The sequence below is a fragment of the Psammomys obesus genome, unplaced genomic scaffold (genome assembly GCF_907164565.1).
Source record: "Psammomys obesus unplaced genomic scaffold, mPsaObe1.curated_primary_1811, whole genome shotgun sequence".
NCBI classification, from domain to species: domain Eukaryota; kingdom Metazoa; phylum Chordata; class Mammalia; order Rodentia; family Muridae; genus Psammomys; species Psammomys obesus.
Window position 1 is genome coordinate 4326291 of NW_026596158.1, and position 17911 is coordinate 4344201.

Consider the following 17911-nt stretch of genomic DNA (forward strand, 5'->3'; position numbering starts at 1 on the left):
CCAGTGAGGGGCTGGAGTGTGGCTCAGTGGTAGAGCCCCTGCCTAGACTTCCCCAGTGAGGAGTTGGGAGTGTGGCTCAGTGGTACAGCACCTGTCTAGAATCCCCCAGTGAGGAGCTGGGAGTGTGGCTCAGTGGTAGAGCCCCTGCCTAGAATCCCCCAGTGAGGCATAGCTAAGCAGTAAAATGCTTAGCCTGAGAAAGGCTGAGAACTTGACTCAAAAAATAGAACTTTGGGGCTGGAGAGATGGCTCAGAGGAAAAGAGCAGGTCCTGAGTTCAATCCCCAGCAACCACATGGTGGCTCACAACCATCTGTAAAGAGATCTTGTGCCATCTATCTTCTAGCGTACAGGTGTGCATGCAGATAAAACATTGTATACATAATAAATAAATAAATCTTAAAAAAAAAAAAAAAGTCGAACTTTGTCATACAGAATGACCTGGGCTGAAAAAAATGAGAAAAAAAACACCAACAGAGGTTATGTGTTTGGCTGCTGGAGCTGTTAAAAAAATAAAATTTTTTTATTATTATTTAAAAAAATTTTTTTAACAACCTTTCTTTTTTTCTTTTTTTTAGGATTTATTTATTATTTATACAACATTCTGCCTGCATACCAGATCTTACCATAGATGGTTATGAGCCACCATGTGGGTGCTGGGAATTGAACTCTGGACCTTTGGAAGAGCAGCCAGTGCTCTTAACCTCTGAGCCATCTCTCCAGCCCCTATTTAAAACTTTTTAAAAAATGGAATTCTCTTCTGGAGTGTGCTTTGGCCAAATGGTGCCAGCCAGGAGCTAACTGCTGTCACACGTTAAACCGTGAATATGCTGGCATCCCCGAGATGTCCCCAACAGACACAGCAGAGCCACAAAGATGCAGGCGGGGCGTCACTGAGACCCTCTGCCCCCATCCTCCCATGAGCCTGACTCATCTGCTGGACCCTTCGAAAGCACACAGGGGGGCGAGCACGGGCCAGGCAGAGGGAACGTGGGAGGCCAGTGGAGAGCACAAGTGAGGACACACGGGTTTGGCTTCCAGCGCTGGCTGGGAACGTCCACCCCTGCTCAGGCCTGCCCTCCTCCTGGAGCCACTCATGGTGGCTTCTCGCCGGCTCTGCTCCTGGGCTGGGCCACGCAGGTGCCTGCCACCAACAGCAGCCAGACTGTAGGTTCTGAGGAAGAACACATGGAGGACGAGGGAGGGGCGCAGAGTGGAATCCATTACCTTTCCTCCTTCTCAAGTTTCCGTCTCTTGAAATGGCCACTGAGGACCAAGAGTTTGGACTGTGGTAATGAGGCGCCTGGGGACAGTTTTATTGCTTATTTAATGTTTAACCTTTACTATAAGGCACCTCAAACTCTTTAAAAAATTTTTTTTCTTTATTTTTATGTGTATGGGTGTTCTGCCTCTGTGTACATCTTGTGCACGACTCGCATGCAGTGCCTGTGGCGGCCAGAAGAGGGCATCAGCTCCCCTGGGACTGGAGTTGTAGACAGTTAAAGCCAGGTGGCACAAACCAAAGCAGATCTTCTGCAAGAGCAGGCAGCGTGCTGCTTCACCACCGAGCCATCTCTCCAGCCCCAGATCCTTTGTGTGTGTGTGTGTGTGTGTGCGCGTGTGTACACACACACATTATACATATATACGTCTTTACAAAATTATTCTTTACTTTTTTTCTATTTCAAGACAGCATCTTGCTAGGTAGCCCAGGCTGGTCTCAAACTCTGAATCCTCTGCCTCAGCCATTCAAGCAGAGAATTACACTTAGGTGTCACCATGCCTGACTGGACACAAATTTCCTTTCTTCCTTTCCTTTTCCCTTTTCCTGTCTGTCTCTCTTAGTACCAACTACTCAAAATTTGCTGCTCTAGAAGAAAACAGCTTCTGAAGAGAGAGCTAGCAAGTGAGGGGACAGTCCTCAAGCCCCGGGGGCCTGCGCCTGGGACCGTGGCAGGCCTCCCCTCTCTGGGGCTTTTCGGGACACTCCCTCGCTTCTCCACACTCCACGGAGACGCTCACCTTCTCCTTCTTTCTTCTGTGCTCCTTCCTACTCTTGTGTTTTTCTTTGCTCTTCTTGGGTTTCTCTTTTTGAGGTAGCTCGAGTTTCTGGCGAGCATCTGGGGAGGGCGGTGTAAGAAACATATGAGCAACAGGAAGCGAAGCCTAACCATTTTTAAAAGTCTGCAATTTTCTACTCTTATTGTTAGTCAGAATTTCAAAATGTCACCTCCCCAAAGTCTTTTTTAACGCTACTTTTCGAAAATCCCTATCCCCTAAGTAACCCATGAACCAAGTTATTATTCACTACTTTACGGATATTAAGGGCATTCTGGGACATGTGCATAAACCATGCAGTACTTCAGCCAGTAAGTACTACCCCAACCTGGAGCCAAACATCCACGAACCAAAGCCAAGAGAAACAGGCTCGATGGCATTCTTTGAAAGCTGGGGTGCCAGCACTTAGGTGGGAACGCTCTAGCATGGTGAGCAGGGGAATCACTGCGGCTTCTCTGACAGGGCCAGATTATCATATGTGTTAGCGTGGCCTTTAGAGCCATGGGAAAACCCAGGCTGGGTCTTTTCATGGGGGACATGAGCCTATGTCCCCTTCACAGGAGCTGCTGAAGACACCAGGGAGGAGGGCTAGCCTGTGCTGACAGCCAAAGAAACTGACGTATTTTATTCTATTAGTCAAAATCCAACAAGCCTGAAACTACCCTTCTGTCCACCCCTTCTTCCCTCCCCCCTCCCCCCCCCCCCCCCCCCCGCTTTTTTTGAGACAAGGTCTCACTTTGTAGCCCTGGCTGTCTTTGAACACTCCATGTAAGTCAAGCTAGCCTTAAACTCACAGAGATCTACCTGCCTCTGCCTCCAAAGTGTTGGGATTAAAGGTGTATGTAGCCACACCTGATACTTAGTTCTTCATTTCCAAAAGCGATTTTTTTTTATTTTTAAGACAGAGACTTGACTAGCCTCAAACTTGTGATCCTCCTGCCTCAGTGGTCCTGAGGGCTAGGGTTATTATGGTGCCATACCAGGCCTGTGAAATGACAACATTTAAGATGCTTAAGAGTCTTAACATAAATACCCCAAAGCTGAGAAGGAAAGGGCACTTAGAGCTTTGATGCTGTAAAGAAGCAACTGTCCCCTCAGGCAACCAGAGACATGTGGGGGTGTGAAGGCAGGTGGGCATGCGGGAGGGGGGTTGTTCCTTTGCAGGGTGCCATGTTCCGACGCACTCTGGACTCACTGGGGCAGAAGACAGGAGGCAGCCGAGGCCCGAACTCCTCTCGTTCATCCATCTGCAGCTTTTGGATGGGGAAGGGGGTTGCAGGCTCACTCGGCTCCAGCTCAGCAGCTGAGAAAAACACCAGTCAGTGTATTGGCTTCACTCATCTGCCCGGCACTAGCACACCGGAGACCTTTCAGTGCTGAGCACTGCAGTGCCTCCTGGTGGTGGGCACGGTGGAGGCCACCTCTGCCGGTGGACACGGGAGCCGGGGAAGCTATGCAGGACCACCCCGGAGCAAGTGTGTGACAGGCTGTCCGCGGCAGCCAGGGGCCTGCTGGCCACATCACTTAAAAGGGAGCCGAGGGGCTCACGGGAAGAAGGCCCATCTGAGAAGAGACGAGCTTACCCACAGGGCTGGGAGGCAGTGCCCAGCCCAGGACCCTCGCTCAAAACACACTAGAACAGAGGAAAAAGTGACCACGCAGGATCATTTTCATACTGAATCAGCCGCTCCAAAAAGATAAACAGACTACTCCACTCTCTGGCAGAGCAGGCGTAATGATGGGAGGTACCTATAGAGGTGGTAATAATGGTTGTTTCTACCTGCTTTCTACCTTTCTATACCAGTGCTGGCTTACATTTTTTGAGACAACCTTATGTAGCCCAGGTTAACTTCGAACTAACTATGTAGCTGAGACTGGCCTAGAGCTCTTGAGCCTGCTGTCTATACTCCAGCTCTGGCCCATGTCCAGTTCCTGCAGTACTGGGGATTGAAGCCAGTTTCCCGTGCATGGGAGGCAGGTGCTCTACCACTGGGCTAGATTGCCGGGCCTGTACTTTTTAACATTTTGGGTGGAACAGAGGCTCACTGTTGGCTCTCCTGGAACTCACCATGTAGACAAAGCTGTCCTTGATCTCCTAGAAATCTACCTGTCTCTCCTCCTAAATGCTGGGGTTTAGGTATGTACCACAATGCCCAGCCTACTTTTAAACTTTTAAACTTCAAGTATACATGACTTTATAATTTAAAACAATAAGGGTTTTATCCACAAGGGGGAAAAAGGAAGTATTATTGCAATCATCTAAAAATAAATATTGTATCATATCCCTGTCTGACACCCTGGTTGAGGGCCTTCAGAATTTATACCCAGGTATACCACAGACAGATGACAGGGGCAGACAGACAGACAGACAGGGGCAGTATGCAGAGACAGATCGACAGGGGCAGACAGAACTCCAAGAGACGAAGATGGAAACTACCCATGGCTCCAGCATCCCAAAGTTCTTTTTCTTTTTGTCTAGACGGCTCAAGGCAATGCCTGGAACAAACAGGCCAGTGTTCCTGGCAAGTGTGGAGCCCAGGGTGAGAGCAGAGCCTCTTACCAAGGGCTGGTATGCTGGGCCATGCCTGCCAGAGCTGACCAAAGCACACTATCCCCCTAGACAGCGGAACCCTGACATCCTCACAGGCCTCGGCACCGAGCCCTGCCACCCCTCAGCAACCAGGCAGAGAAAGAACGAACGCACCCAGGACCTTCCCCAAGCTAGATACTGAGCTCTGTCTCCAACCCTTAAAACACTTCAAAGAAAATTTGTACTTTTTCCATTCTTAATTAGGCTAAGTCGGGAAACCAACATTATCAAAGACAAGTATCTTTAAAATATACATCAGAGATTTAAACTAGATTTTAAAAGGCCCAACAGCTGCTCATGCAAATCAAAGCAGAAGACAAAAGGCCCGAGAGACGGCTCGGCTCCTCAGAGGCTGGCCACACAGCAGGAGGGCCTGAGTGTGAGCCCAGAACCCATGTGGACATGTGCTTGTCATTACCATGCTGGGCACCTGCAGCTTGTTAACCAGGCTGCTTAGACAACCTGGGGAGCCTCGTCTCAAGCAAGCAAGGTAGGGACTGGGGAGATGGTGCAGTGGTAAGAGCGCTCACTGCTCTTCCGAAGGTCCTGGGTTCAATTCCCGGCAATCACATGGCAGCTCACCAAAGAGCTGGTGTGCACCGCCACATACAGGCAAAGTACCCACGTATATAAACTACATACATTCATGGAGAAAATTAAAAGCAATTAAATTAAATTAGAAAAAATTTAAATATAAATAAATAAGGAAAGAGAAGAAAGGTGGTTGTTTTATGGAGACATAACATTTAAAGACTGATCTCTGGCCCAGGTGTGCACACATACACACCTGCACACACATATACCATATGGGTGTGTGCGTGTGTGTGTGTGTGTGTGTGTACTGAGATACCACTAACTGTCAACTGTCCTAGTTTAAGGTTGCAAAGCCAAATGTGGGAGATACCTGCAGTCCCAGGATCAGGGAGGTGGGAGAAGGGTCGGAGGCCGCAGGCCAGCCTCAGTAAGGTCAAGGCCAGACTGGGCTTCCTGAGAGCCTGTCTCACTACAAACAAGTCCGTCACCTGTCCCTCAGTGCCAAGTCAGCGACTTACTGTGGGTCACAGAGGTCTCCGCCACGGCAGCCTCCTGGGAACGGTTAAAGCTGGCCTCCTCGGGGCGCTCTTGACTGTCCTCACTGTCCTCTTGCTCCTCCTCTGAGGACGAGGACTTTTCATCTGAGGAGCTGGCAAAGATGGCCTTGAATAAATCCATGGGAGGGCGGCTCCCTTCCTCACCCTTCTGTGCATCCACATCTTCGTTTGCAGTCTGCATTAACAGAGAAATAAGAGTCAGGAACGAAGGACCTCAGTGCTTTGAAACACACGCACGCACTCCCAGAAGCACGCAGTTAAGGCTGGCTTTAGGGGCACGGACAGATGGCCCCGTGGTTACCAGCACTTGCCCTCTTCTGGCCTGCAGACACAAACACAAGCAGAATGCTGTCTAAATAACAAATAAACAAATAAATCTTTAAGAAGACATAACAATCAAAAGATCTGGACGCGTCGATGAGCTGGCTGGGAGGCGTGTACCTCACCCACTGGGGGCATGAGGCTGGAGAAGTGTGAGATCCCAGGAGCTGGGCAACACCGCAAAACCCTGCATCCAATAACCCAAAGCAACACAATTCCTGTCTGTACTCAACAGCAGAATGAAAGCGACACTGGGAAGGGCCTATTAACTTGAAAACAGTCCAACAAAAATATCCCACTTTGAACAAAGGAGAGAAAAAACAGGAAGATTAACAAAAATAAACAGAAACTCCTAGGACTGCAGCAAAAAGTCAGTGGTTCCTTCAGAGACTCCCAGGAGCACCGTGGGTTCTGTGTGAAATGCCCCTATAGGTGATCAGTGCTTGGTTCCCACAATGGTTTGAGTGTGAAATGGCCCCTATAGCTGTTCAATGCTTAGTCCCAGTTCCCAGTGCTACTTTGAGAACTGGTAGAAACTGGAAGGTCTGCGAGCTAGCTGGAAGCAGATCCTGGAAGGTTTTGTTTTATTGTAGGCTTCTCCCCCCAGCTCCCCCCCAGCTGCCTCTCCCATACCCCCCTTTCTCTCCTTGTCTCTCCCTCACCCCCTTCTCCTCCCCATCCCTTTTGGCTTCCTGCCTGCCAGGAGGTGAGCAGCCTGTGCCACCAGCACCCACTGCACGGCGGGCGCTCAGGGGCAGAGACACAGAGGCAGGTGGCCACAGGCTGACCCATCTGAAACTGTGAGTCCAGAGAAGGGAGACTTCTCCTGCGTATTGCTATTCTCACATCAGTGCAAAAGTAGCTAATGAAAGGAGCAGAAAAACAATAGGGGTGCGAACGTAGCTCAGGGCAGGGTGCAGGGTGAGCATGTATGAGGCTCTGGGCTCAGTGCCGGCTCTGCAAAATTAGCTGAGGAGCTACAGCCCCAGCCGCCCAAATATTTTCAACCCAATCTGTGCATCTAACAAGAACAAACAAACAAACAACCCTCAGAAATGAAGACAAAATATCGGCCATTCTGAGGTGAGAAAAGGAAAGGGGATAAACTGTCATCTGCATCCTCGGGGAGGTTCCTCAGGAGGAACAGGGAGGGAGGCGGGGGACCTCGGGGACGGAGACGGATCATCAGAAGCAGTAAAGAGCTGATGGTGTACAATGATAACACAATGAGTAATCTCTCTCCACTGTTTAAACACGTGTAACGGTTCAGAGCAGACATGACATCTCGGGATAGCTGTGTGTGTGTGTACATGGAAAACACAGTACAACATAAAAGAAGGCAACTGTGGGGCTGAAAGTTCCCGTGCCTGGTGGTGAAGCAATTCTCAGAAGACTCTGACCGCATGTACTATACTCCACAGACCAAATGCTAAGAAATACTCTAAGAAAGCCAGGCAATAAGCCCCAGCACTTGGGAGGCCCAGGGAGGTGGCTCTCTGAGTTCAAGGCCAGCCTGGTCTACAGAGCAATTTTCAGGACAGCAGGCCTACACAGAGACACCCTGTCTCAAAAAACCAAAGAAAAACATACTTTTCTTCCTTAAGCTCTAAAACAGAGTTTTAAAACAATACCTTAAGAGCAGGAGAGAGCTCAGTGGTGAGAGCGCGTGGCTGTGCAGCAGACCCGAGTTCAGTTCCCAGCACCACAGGGCAGCTCACAACTGCCTATACCCCAGCTCGAGGAGAGCTGACAGCCCTCCTCAGCTCTATGGCTACCAGCATACATGGAGTATGCGCACACACAAACATACATAAATAAAATTAGTAATAACAAATAGGTAAATTCAAGTAGCATTCTAATATTACTCAACTAATTCAGAAGGCAGGAGAGGAAAAAGAACAGGAAAAGAGACCAAACACAGGAGGCTGGAAGGATAGCTCAGCAGTTAAGAGCACTGAAGCTCTTCCTGAGGACCCAGGTTCAATTCCCAGCACCCACATGACAGCTCACAACTGTCTGCAACTCCAAGATCTGACACCCTCCCTCACACAGACACACATACAAGCAAAATACCAATGCACATAAAATAAGAATAAATTTAAAAATGGGGGGAGGGCTTGGGAGATAGCTTAGAGGTTAAGAGCACTGACCGCTCTACCAAAGGACCAGAGTCCAATTGTCAGCACCCACATGGCAGCTCACAACTGTCTGAACACCAATTCCATGGGTATTCCTTCACACTAATACACATATAATAAAATATATGCACATATAACAAAATTAAATTATTAAAAAAAAAAAAGAAGTCAGGCGTGGTGGCACACACATTTGATCCCAGCACTCAGAGGCAGGCAGATTTCTGTGAGTTCAAGGCCAGTCTGATCTACAAAGTGAGTTCCAGGACAGCCAGAACTACACAGAGAAACCCTGTCTTGAAAAACCAAAGAGAGAGAGAGAGAGAGAACACAGGCCAGGTATGGTGGCCCTCACTCGGAATTTGAGAAGTCAGGAGGTGGAGGCAGGAGGATCAGAAATTCAGAGCGTGTCTTGTCTACATAAGGAGTTGGAGGCTAGCCTGTGCTACATAAGACTTGCCTTCAAAACCAAGAGTGAATATGGAAAAAGGAAAAGAAATATTCATATGATAAATGGTCAGCCGAATCCAGAAATGTCAAAAATTATGTTAATGCAAATACTCAAAAATATAAGATTACTAAAAACATTTTAAATAGCGCCCAAGAGCCTGCTATTTAAAAGAAACTCATTTTAAATGTGATGATATTGATATGACATGTTAAAAGTAAAAAGGCTGAGCTGAGCATGGTGGCCACATGCCTGTCATCCCAGCACTGGGAAACTGAGGCAGGAAAATGAAGAGTTCAGGGCCAGCCTGTCTACACAGTCTTATCTCAAAAGGGCAAAGCAGGCTAGGGAGATGGTACAGAGGGCCAAGGTGCTTGCTGCACACCCTGAAGACCTGAGTTCAATCCCCATGCCCCACACGGTGGAAGGAGAGAACCCACTCTCACAGGTTGTCCTCTGACTTACATATGTGCAAACTGCCAAGGCAATGAAACAAGAGAATGAACACTTCTCACTGGAAAGTTGTGTCTTCTCCTGTGAACAGGCAGGGTTTGGTTTCAATGGTTTATGCTAAGTGAGTAGACAGAAGCAGGTCGGCTTTTCTCGTACAGCTGGAGCTATGACTGCTATGGGTCTGTCTAACAGGGCACCAGCCAGGTACAGCCTGAGGGCCAACCTAGCTGCTGTTGGCTTCCGCAGGCAAAGCTGTTCTGGAAAACCGGCATCCTCGGCTATTCGCACACCTGCCGATGGTCTCCACACTGGCTGCAGAATGCAGAAGCAACAGAGGCTATTTGAGCCTCAACTTCTTACCACGCTGCTAACTGCTACTAGGAATACATCACACAAACAAGGTCCTGAGACAGGCACCCACCAGACAGCAGCAGTCTCCCTACCTTGTCTGGGCGTGGCTCTGGGCGTGGCTCTGGGCGTGGCTCCGGCCGTGGCTCTGGGGCCTGCTCCTCCTTGTTTCCCAAGGATTCTTGTCTCGGTGGTCCAACTTTTGATCTAGCCTGACTTAAAAACTCACTAATAGAATCCTCTTTCTTCTCCTGTTTGGATGTGTCCCATCGTGATGGTTTCCTGGATTCTGAAAGGCAGGAACCCGACAGAACAGCCGAATTAGTGAACAGAAGGCAAAGTCTTCACGACCTTTCATTTGCTCAGGGCCTGGGTACACCCTGGAGGGACCAGGGTGTCCAAAGTACTGCATATATGGACGGCGCAGACAGACCCACACTCAGAGGTTAAACAGCTGGCCTGTTCTGCAAGGCGCTGACGCACAGGTCCGAGCAATTCTTAACCTCACAGTCGAAGAGGGCCTGAGACCTAGCTGTCAGTACCTGGGTCCCAGGGAGCTGTACTCACTGTCTGAACCCCGCTGCTGTGGGGCGTTTTCACTGGGTACTGGAGCTGCGGTCAGAGAGCTTGGCTCTGGGAGCGTCAGGAAGTTGAAGACTGAGTATTTATCCCGCTTCACTCTGGGTAAGCCGACTAAAGTTGAGCTGGGGTGGGGAGTAAAGGGAAAAAAGATGGATTGTTAGTAACAGCAGCTAGGGAGAAGCCCACTTCCTAAGAGACTTGCTTTCGATCATCGGCTCTCCAGCTGGCCCACAGCGTCTCGAGACATTTTTACTTCCTGAAGTAGTTCAGGAAGGCCTGAGAACCCTTGAAGCCTTTTTTCTATTTTTTTTTTCTCTTGGAGTAAGGGACCACCTGGCCTGGTGGTGTACACCTTTAATCCCAGCACAAAAAAGGTAGAGGATCACTGGAGTTCAAGGTTAGCCTGGCCTACACAGAGTTCCAGGCCAGGTGGGGATGGGACTTTGTCTTTAAAAAAAAAAAAAAAAAGAATAAGGACTAGAATGTTTAACTTCAAAAATGACTTTAGGATAAAGGAAAGTTCCACAGCCAAAAAAATAACTACATTTTCTAGACAAGGTAATTCTTTTTGTTTGTTTGGTTGGTTGATTTGGTTTTCAAGACAGGGTTTCTCTATGTAACAGCCCTGCCTGTCCTGGACTTGCTTTCTAGACCTGGCTGGCTTTGAGCTCATGAAGATCTGTCTGCCTCTGCCTCCTCAGTGCTGGGACTAAAGGTATGCACCACCACGTCAGACTTGGACAAGGAAATTCTACAGTATATGCTTTCTGGGAATGCTTTTGGTCAAACAAGAAGATGCTAAACTTGTGTTTTGCAACTGATTTATTCATTTTATGGTTACAAGTCAGAAGAAGGCATCAGATCCCCTGGAATTGGAGTTACATACAGGCAGCTGTGAGCCGCCGCGTGGGTGCTGGGAACCAAACCCAGTGTCTGCAAGAGGATCCAGTGCTCTTACCACTGAGCCATCTCTGACATTCTATAGAGAGATTTAAACACAAGGCATGAGGCAGGGGCAGAGAGCTTGACTAGTATGTGTGAGGCCCTGCATTTGATTCCGGCATGCTCCCAAACACACAGGAAGAGAAAAGAAACACATTTTTTGGTTGCTGTTTGACGCAGGCTCCAGTATGTAGCCCTGGCTGTCCTGGAATTCTGTTTACCTGTATTTGTATTTTAGAAACGGATTAGGAGGCCACAAATGGTCAAAATATACGTGGCAGGTGCACAGACACTTGAAATCAAAATTAAGAGGGTAGGGGTGGCTAGAGAGCTGGGTCAGCAGTTAAGAGCGCTTACTGCTCTTCCAGAGGACCCGGGCTGCGTCCCCAGCACGTCATGTGGCTCGCAACTGCCTGTAAATTCGGCTCCAGGGATCTGGCCCTGTTTGGTGCACTTGAGTCCTCCCATAAGCTTACAGAGTGACATACACATGAGCAAAAACACAATCAACCAAGTAAACGTGCAAAATCTGCATCTCCCAATAGATACAAGTTAAGTTCCTCTAGAAAAGGGAAACGCAAAGAGTCTAACTTGAGCCTTAAGGGGGCTAGAGAGATGGCCCAGTGGTTAAGGGGAGCCCGATCCAGTTCCAACACCCACACGGTAGCTCACAACCATCTGGAACTCCAGTTCCAGGGGAACCAGTGCCCTCTTTCTGACCCCTAAGGGACACCAGGCATGCACATGGTACACAGACACACACGCAGGCAAAACACATAAAAGAAATCTGAAGCCTCTTTTCTTAAGCGAGCTTTAGTGGAGTGGACGCAGTTTCCACTGATGAAAGGCAGGCTGGTGCAGCTTACCCTGGATAAGGGTCAGGGACATTAAACCGCTTACACAGCAGCTTGTCTGGGTGCCACTCAAACACGTCTCTCGTGAGCTTCCCAAACATCTTCATCTTCACAGCTGACTGCTTGTCGCCGACGTCATTCTAGGAAGACATAGACGTTCTGTCTGGTGTAGTCAGAGAACTGTCCTCATTAGGCGTCCATTTAAAAATGCCAGGCTTCAGGCTGCATATGGCTCAGCAGTAAAGACCAAAAAGGACCTGAATTCTATGCCCAACAGCCACACCCAGGAGCTCACAAATGTCTGCCACTCCAGCTCCAGGGTTGGATCCCCTCGACTCCATGGGCACCTGTATTCACGTGCAAATACTCACGCATGTCAATACACACGAATGTGAAGGTTTTTCTTGTTAGATCCGCCTGCCACTGCCTCCCGAGTGCTGGGATTAAAGGCATGCACCGCCAGGCTGAAGGATTTTAAAAGCCAATAAAATTAAACCTTAAAAATATACAATCACAGGCTGGAGAGGCACTCAGTGTTAAGAGCACCGGCTGCTCTTCCACAGGATCTGAGTTCAGTTCCCAGCACCCACGTCAGGCGGCTCCCGATGCCTATAATTCGGCAGGAGGCTGGTGATGGTGAGCCCCTTCCTCTTCCAGCACCCCCCCCACACACACACACACAGACATGGCATACACTCATAAGACACATAGATAAGTCTAGATAAATTATAAAAATAAGTTAAAATTATTTTTCTTAATGTCTGCTGGAGACAAAGACAGGTGGATCTCTCCCAGTATAACACGTCCTTGCCTGCACAGTGAGTTCCAAGCCAGCCTGGTCTATAGAGCAAGACCACGTAATAAAAAAAAAAGGTTGGAGCTGGAGAGATGGCTCAGTAGTTAAGAGCACACTGGCTGCTCTTCCAGAGGACCTAGGTTTGATGCCCCGCACCGGGATGACCCAGCCATCTGTCGCTCTAGTTCCAGGGACTCTTAACACCTTCTTTTGCCCTCTGAGGGTGTACTAGGCACACATTTGGCATGTAGAACTGCATGACGGCAAAGCACTCGTGTATATAAAATAAAAATAAACACATATTTTCTAAAATGCCAGACTTCATTCCCATGCATGACCATCCATCAGTCAATCAATCAATAAACAAATACACAGATAAACACACACTGGTCTTGAGCTATCTAAGAGTTTGGGTTGCTACGCTGTTTAAATATCTTGCGGGCTAACCATCAAACTGTTCCTTATTCTACTGCGCTGTGTGTGTTTTGATCTTTTCGTTGATTTCAAATCTTCAGCTGTGTGGTGGGCTTTAATTTTACAATCACTAGGAGGACTCGTCAGCAGTGCCTGCCACCTAAACACGAGGGCCTCAGCTCAGACCCCCAGAACACATGGAAAGGCTGGGAAAGGCAAAAGCATGTGTCTAGAATCCCAGCCCTGGGGAGAGGAGGCAGGTGGGTCCCTGTGGCTCGCTGGCTCATCACCTAGCTGAAGCAATGAGCCCCTGACTCAGGGGGAGACCCTGCCTCAGATAAGGAAGGCGAAGGCAGATGTATTGCTCACCCCTGTAAGCCCAGCCCTTGGAAGGCTGAGGCAGGAGAAACAGGAGCTCCAGGCCAGCTTGCCTATATGAGACCCTGTGTCAGAAAACTAAATGCAGTAGGTTACAGAGTAGCTGAAAAAGATATTCAGTGTTGACCCCTGACTTCTATACGGTACGCTTGCACACATCCACGTAAATGCACACATACCCATAAACAAACAAATACATGAAACTGACTGGAGAGCCTGTGGTCTGATGGTTAGACCATGCACAAAGCATGTGTGAAAGCCTGGGTTCAATTCAGCCCCGGCAACTGCAGAAACACGGGAAGTTCTCCACATGGGCACACGGTGGCCACACACCTCCTGGTCCCGGGGAACCTCAACCTGGTCTGAGTCGTCCTCCTCCTTGGCGTGAGTGAACCTGGAGGACAGGGTGGAGTTGGAGGACACATAGAGCTGGGCCGCCCGGGCAAACTCTTCCCGCTCCCGGCTTCGCTCCCACTCCGTCATGCTGGGGTCCAGGCACCGCTCCAGAGCATCTGTGGTACAGGGAACATGGCACTGTTACCGCAAGGAGAATGAGGTGCTTGAGGGACCCCACCACCACGCCGTGCGCTCCCTGCGGACCCCCGGATATATGGAGATGGTTGGCGCTGGGCGCCACCTGCAGGCAGTGTTACTCCTCCTGCCTGGGATAGTCCCCTTTCGTTCCGGTTTATGTGTGTGAATGTTCTGCCTGCAAGCGTGTTTGTCCGGTGGATCTCCCGGAAGTGGGGGTGTGAGCTGCCACGTGGGTCCGGGGAACCCGGGTGTTTCAACTTGCAGGAGCACAGAGAGGCGGCCCCATCCCCTCCCCCCCACCCCATCAGGCTGGCACCCACCTTTCTGACCCTTCTTCATGTGCACTAGGAACTCTTCGTATCGCCTCTGCTTTTCTGGATCTTTGGCAAAAGGCTTGAAGTTGCTGGCTGTCGTGGCGGCCGTCCCGCTGCCCAGGGCCAGGTGCCATGAACTGTACCCGGGGCCCGGAGTAGAGGCCTGCGCCCTGCTGCTTGCAGCACTCTGGGCCAGACTCCGGGCTTTGGCCTGAGCTGCTTTCAGGTCGGTTGCCTGCTTCATTTCTTTAATTCTTTCCTTGTCTTTTTCAGACAGAAACTCCAACACTGAAGTAGCTGACCCTAGGTAAAAACAGTAACAAGAGATGAAAAATAGCTTTACCTTCTTTGTGCGCACACTCACTATTACGGACCGATATAGTCAGGGATGAGTGGTGTGTTATTGTTTCTTCAATATGTGTCCCATGAACTATGAGGTAATTGACAAAGGATGGGTACAACTCCGAGGTACAGCAAAAGCTGAGAATATGTAAAGCCCTGTGCTCCATGCCCAGGATGACGCCTCTGAACCACAGGTGGCTGTGCTCACTCTCCCACCGTCCTCCCACTGAGCACTTATATCACATAAGCTCACTGGGCGTCAGCTCCACAGTGGGCAGTGGCCAGGGTCTGGGGACCATGCAGGTAAGGGCTTCCTGTCCCTACTGAATAGGAAAGGCGGGAGGCCAAAGAGCAGTATCAGAGGACCACTGAAGAACAGCCACGGCTCATGCCTGCCATTCCGGTATCTGGGAGGCTGAGGCAGGATTAACATGAGTTCATGGCCAGCCTGAGCTACCGACTAAGGTCTTGTCTCAAAAACAAACAGATAAAATTAAAGGCTAGTCAGATGGCTCAGTGAGCAACGGCAGCTGCCACCAAGCCTGATGCTCTGAGTTCAATCCGTAGGTCCCACATGGTGGAAGGAAAAAACTGCCTCTTGCTATTTACAAACAAACAAATAGGCAGGGTTAGAATGAGCTAGCCTGGGCTATAGACTAAGATCTTGTCTCAAAAAACAAACTAACAAACTTGTCCCCTGACTTCTCTTCAGGCACTGTGGTTCAGACATGTACACACATGCACAAAGCGTCAGGGGGCATTGTTAGGAAGACGAAGGTGCCATGGAGTGGCGCCACATGCCTGTAAGGCCGGCGCTCAGGAGGCTAACAGAACAAAGTAACAAATCTGGGCTGCTGCGGTCTACATGGTGAGAATCCATCTCAAAAACAAGAGGGAGACCAGTCACGGGGACACAGGCCTTTCGGTCCTAGCACTTGAAAGGCAGAGGCAGGAGGATCTCTATGAGTTGAAAGCCAGCCTGGCGTACACAGTGAGCTCCAGGACAGCCAGGACTATGTAAAGAGAACACTTCTCGCAGATGGATAGAGAGGGAGGGAGGTAGAGAGAGACAGACAGACAGACAGTGGATAGAGAGTAGATAGATAATAATAATAATAATAATAATAAGCCAGACGCAATGGCACACCCCTGTAATCCCAGCACTCAGGGAGGCAGAGGCAGGTGGATCTCTGTGAGTTCAAGGGCAGCCTGGTCTACAAAGCAAGTCCAGGGCAGCCAAGGCTACACAGAGAAAGCCTGTCTCGAAAAACCAAAATAACAAAATAACAACAGCAGTGATAGTAAGTGGGATGGAGAGACGGCTTAGCAGATGCTTCAAACTACCTATAGCTGTAGCTCCAGGGGATCCAACACCCTTTCCTGGCGTCCACACACATCAGTATGAATGTGCATATATATACATGAACATATAAAAAAAACAAAAAAACAATTTTTTTTTTTTGAGACTGAGTTTCTCTTGTAGCCCTGGGTGTCCTGGAACTCGATTTGTAGACCAGGCTTCCCCACAGACATTCACCTGTCTGCCTCCCAAGTGCTGGGATTCAAAGCCTGTGCCACCAACACCCGGCTAGTGAATTTTCATAAAACAAATAACCTGAGTGGCACACTCCTGCCATCGCGGCACTTATGTGGCAGAGGCAGCGGGGGCCAGGAGTTCAAAACCAGCCTTGGCTACAGTGCGAATTTAAGACCGCATCTTGAGCTACATGAGACCTTCAAAGAGGGGAGAGGGCAGCAGAAAGAGCAGTCCACTGAGCAATAATAACAAAGAAAGTCTGGGAATGCTCTCACATGCTGCTTACAGTGCACGATGCGGCTCCTACGGCTTGAGAGCACAGCATACATCCGAAGACCGCCAGTGGGGTGCACGGCACCCACTGAGTAAGGCTACGGTAAACACACACCTAGAGCGGGCCCCTCTCCGAGCAACTCCCCCCGCTTGGAGGCGTTGAGCTGATGCCTGCTGTGCGTCCCCACGTCTTGGCCGGCTTTCCCAGATGACTCCGACAGCACCTGAAGTAGGCGAGCATTCTCGGACGTTGCGGCCACCACAGGCCTGAAGTAGTGCACGGGCCGGTAGTCTCTGGGCAGCTGAGGGGGCGGATAAACCTCAATGGAAGCAGACGAGATCAAAGTCAGGACGTCCGGGCTGCAAGGTCACACACACGCTCCATACAGAAAACCAGGATTTTAGTGTCCTGGGACACCTGGGAATCACTGCGGGAGCCTGGCCCCCGGGGGGCACCAGGGCCACCGTCCCAGTGCCCTCACACTGCTGACGTCACCGCTGCTGACGTCACCACTGCTGACGTCACCGCTGCTGACGTGTACGTTCCCATGACGAGAGCACTAAATGTGGGACGACAGAGCACGGCCCCCTGCCCCACCTGCGGACCCAGCGCGCTGTAGGCAAAACATTCACAAAGGTTTGAGTCAACTTTGACAGTTAAAAAACAGACAGACAAAAACTGAAACGAGGTAGTTTGAAAACTTCCTCAAAACTCTATGTGCAGGCTATGGGTCACGGGCAAAGTGAAACTTCGGGCCTCCATTTCTTTAAATTTTATTTTTACTTTGTTTGTGAACGTGGCTGTCTGTGCATGTGTGTGCAGGTGCCTGCTGAGGCCAGATGAGGCTGTGGACCCCCTGGAGCTGGAGTTACACGTATCTGTGGGTGCCACTCCTCAAGATTAAGCAGCGAATACCCTGGACCGCTAAGCCCCGCCTCCCACCCCAACTCTGCTTCTTAATTCAAAGTCTTTTTTTAACTCCGACACTGAGTGGAGCAGAGAATGTGGCTCAGTTACGGGATTTGTACAGTAGTCACAAGACCCTGGGATCCATCTTCAGTAACCTCCCACCACCAGCAACAAAACAGAAGAACAAAGACAGGCCAGGCTGCAGCTCAGTGGCAAAGCGTTTGCCTAACAAACATGAGGTCTTAGGTTCAAACCTCAGTATAAGAGGGACAGGGAGGGACTGGAGAGATGACTCAGAGGTTAAGAACACTGGCTGTTCTTCCAAAGGTCCTGAGTTTAATTCCCAGCAACCACATGGTGGCTCACAACCATCTATAATGAGATCTGGTGCCCTCTTCTGGTGTACAGGCACACATGCAGGCAGAACACTGTATAAACAAATAAATCTCAAATAAATAAATAAATAAATAAATAAACTAATAAATAAATAAACTAATAAATAAATAAATAAATGAATAAGTGAATAAATAAATAAACAAATAAACAAATAAATAAATAAATAAATAAATAAATAAATAAATAAATAAATAAA

General features: G+C 49.3%; 1 protein-coding gene across 1 annotated transcript in view; it reads right to left on the reverse strand.

The window, feature by feature from the left end:
* Positions 1-17911, reverse strand: part of Gpatch1 (G-patch domain containing 1) — a 41228-nt gene that overhangs the window by 4696 nt on the left and 18621 nt on the right. Inside the window, exons 10-18 of the mRNA XM_055594908.1 lie at positions 16525-16729; positions 14264-14560; positions 13743-13921; positions 11834-11961; positions 10011-10147; positions 9539-9732; positions 5700-5913; positions 3253-3360; positions 2022-2119 (exon numbers count right to left, since the gene is read on the reverse strand). Coding sequence (XP_055450883.1) covers positions 2022-2119; positions 3253-3360; positions 5700-5913; positions 9539-9732; positions 10011-10147; positions 11834-11961; positions 13743-13921; positions 14264-14560; positions 16525-16729 — 1560 coding nt within the window. The remainder of the gene's footprint in view (positions 1-2021; positions 2120-3252; positions 3361-5699; positions 5914-9538; positions 9733-10010; positions 10148-11833; positions 11962-13742; positions 13922-14263; positions 14561-16524; positions 16730-17911) is intronic.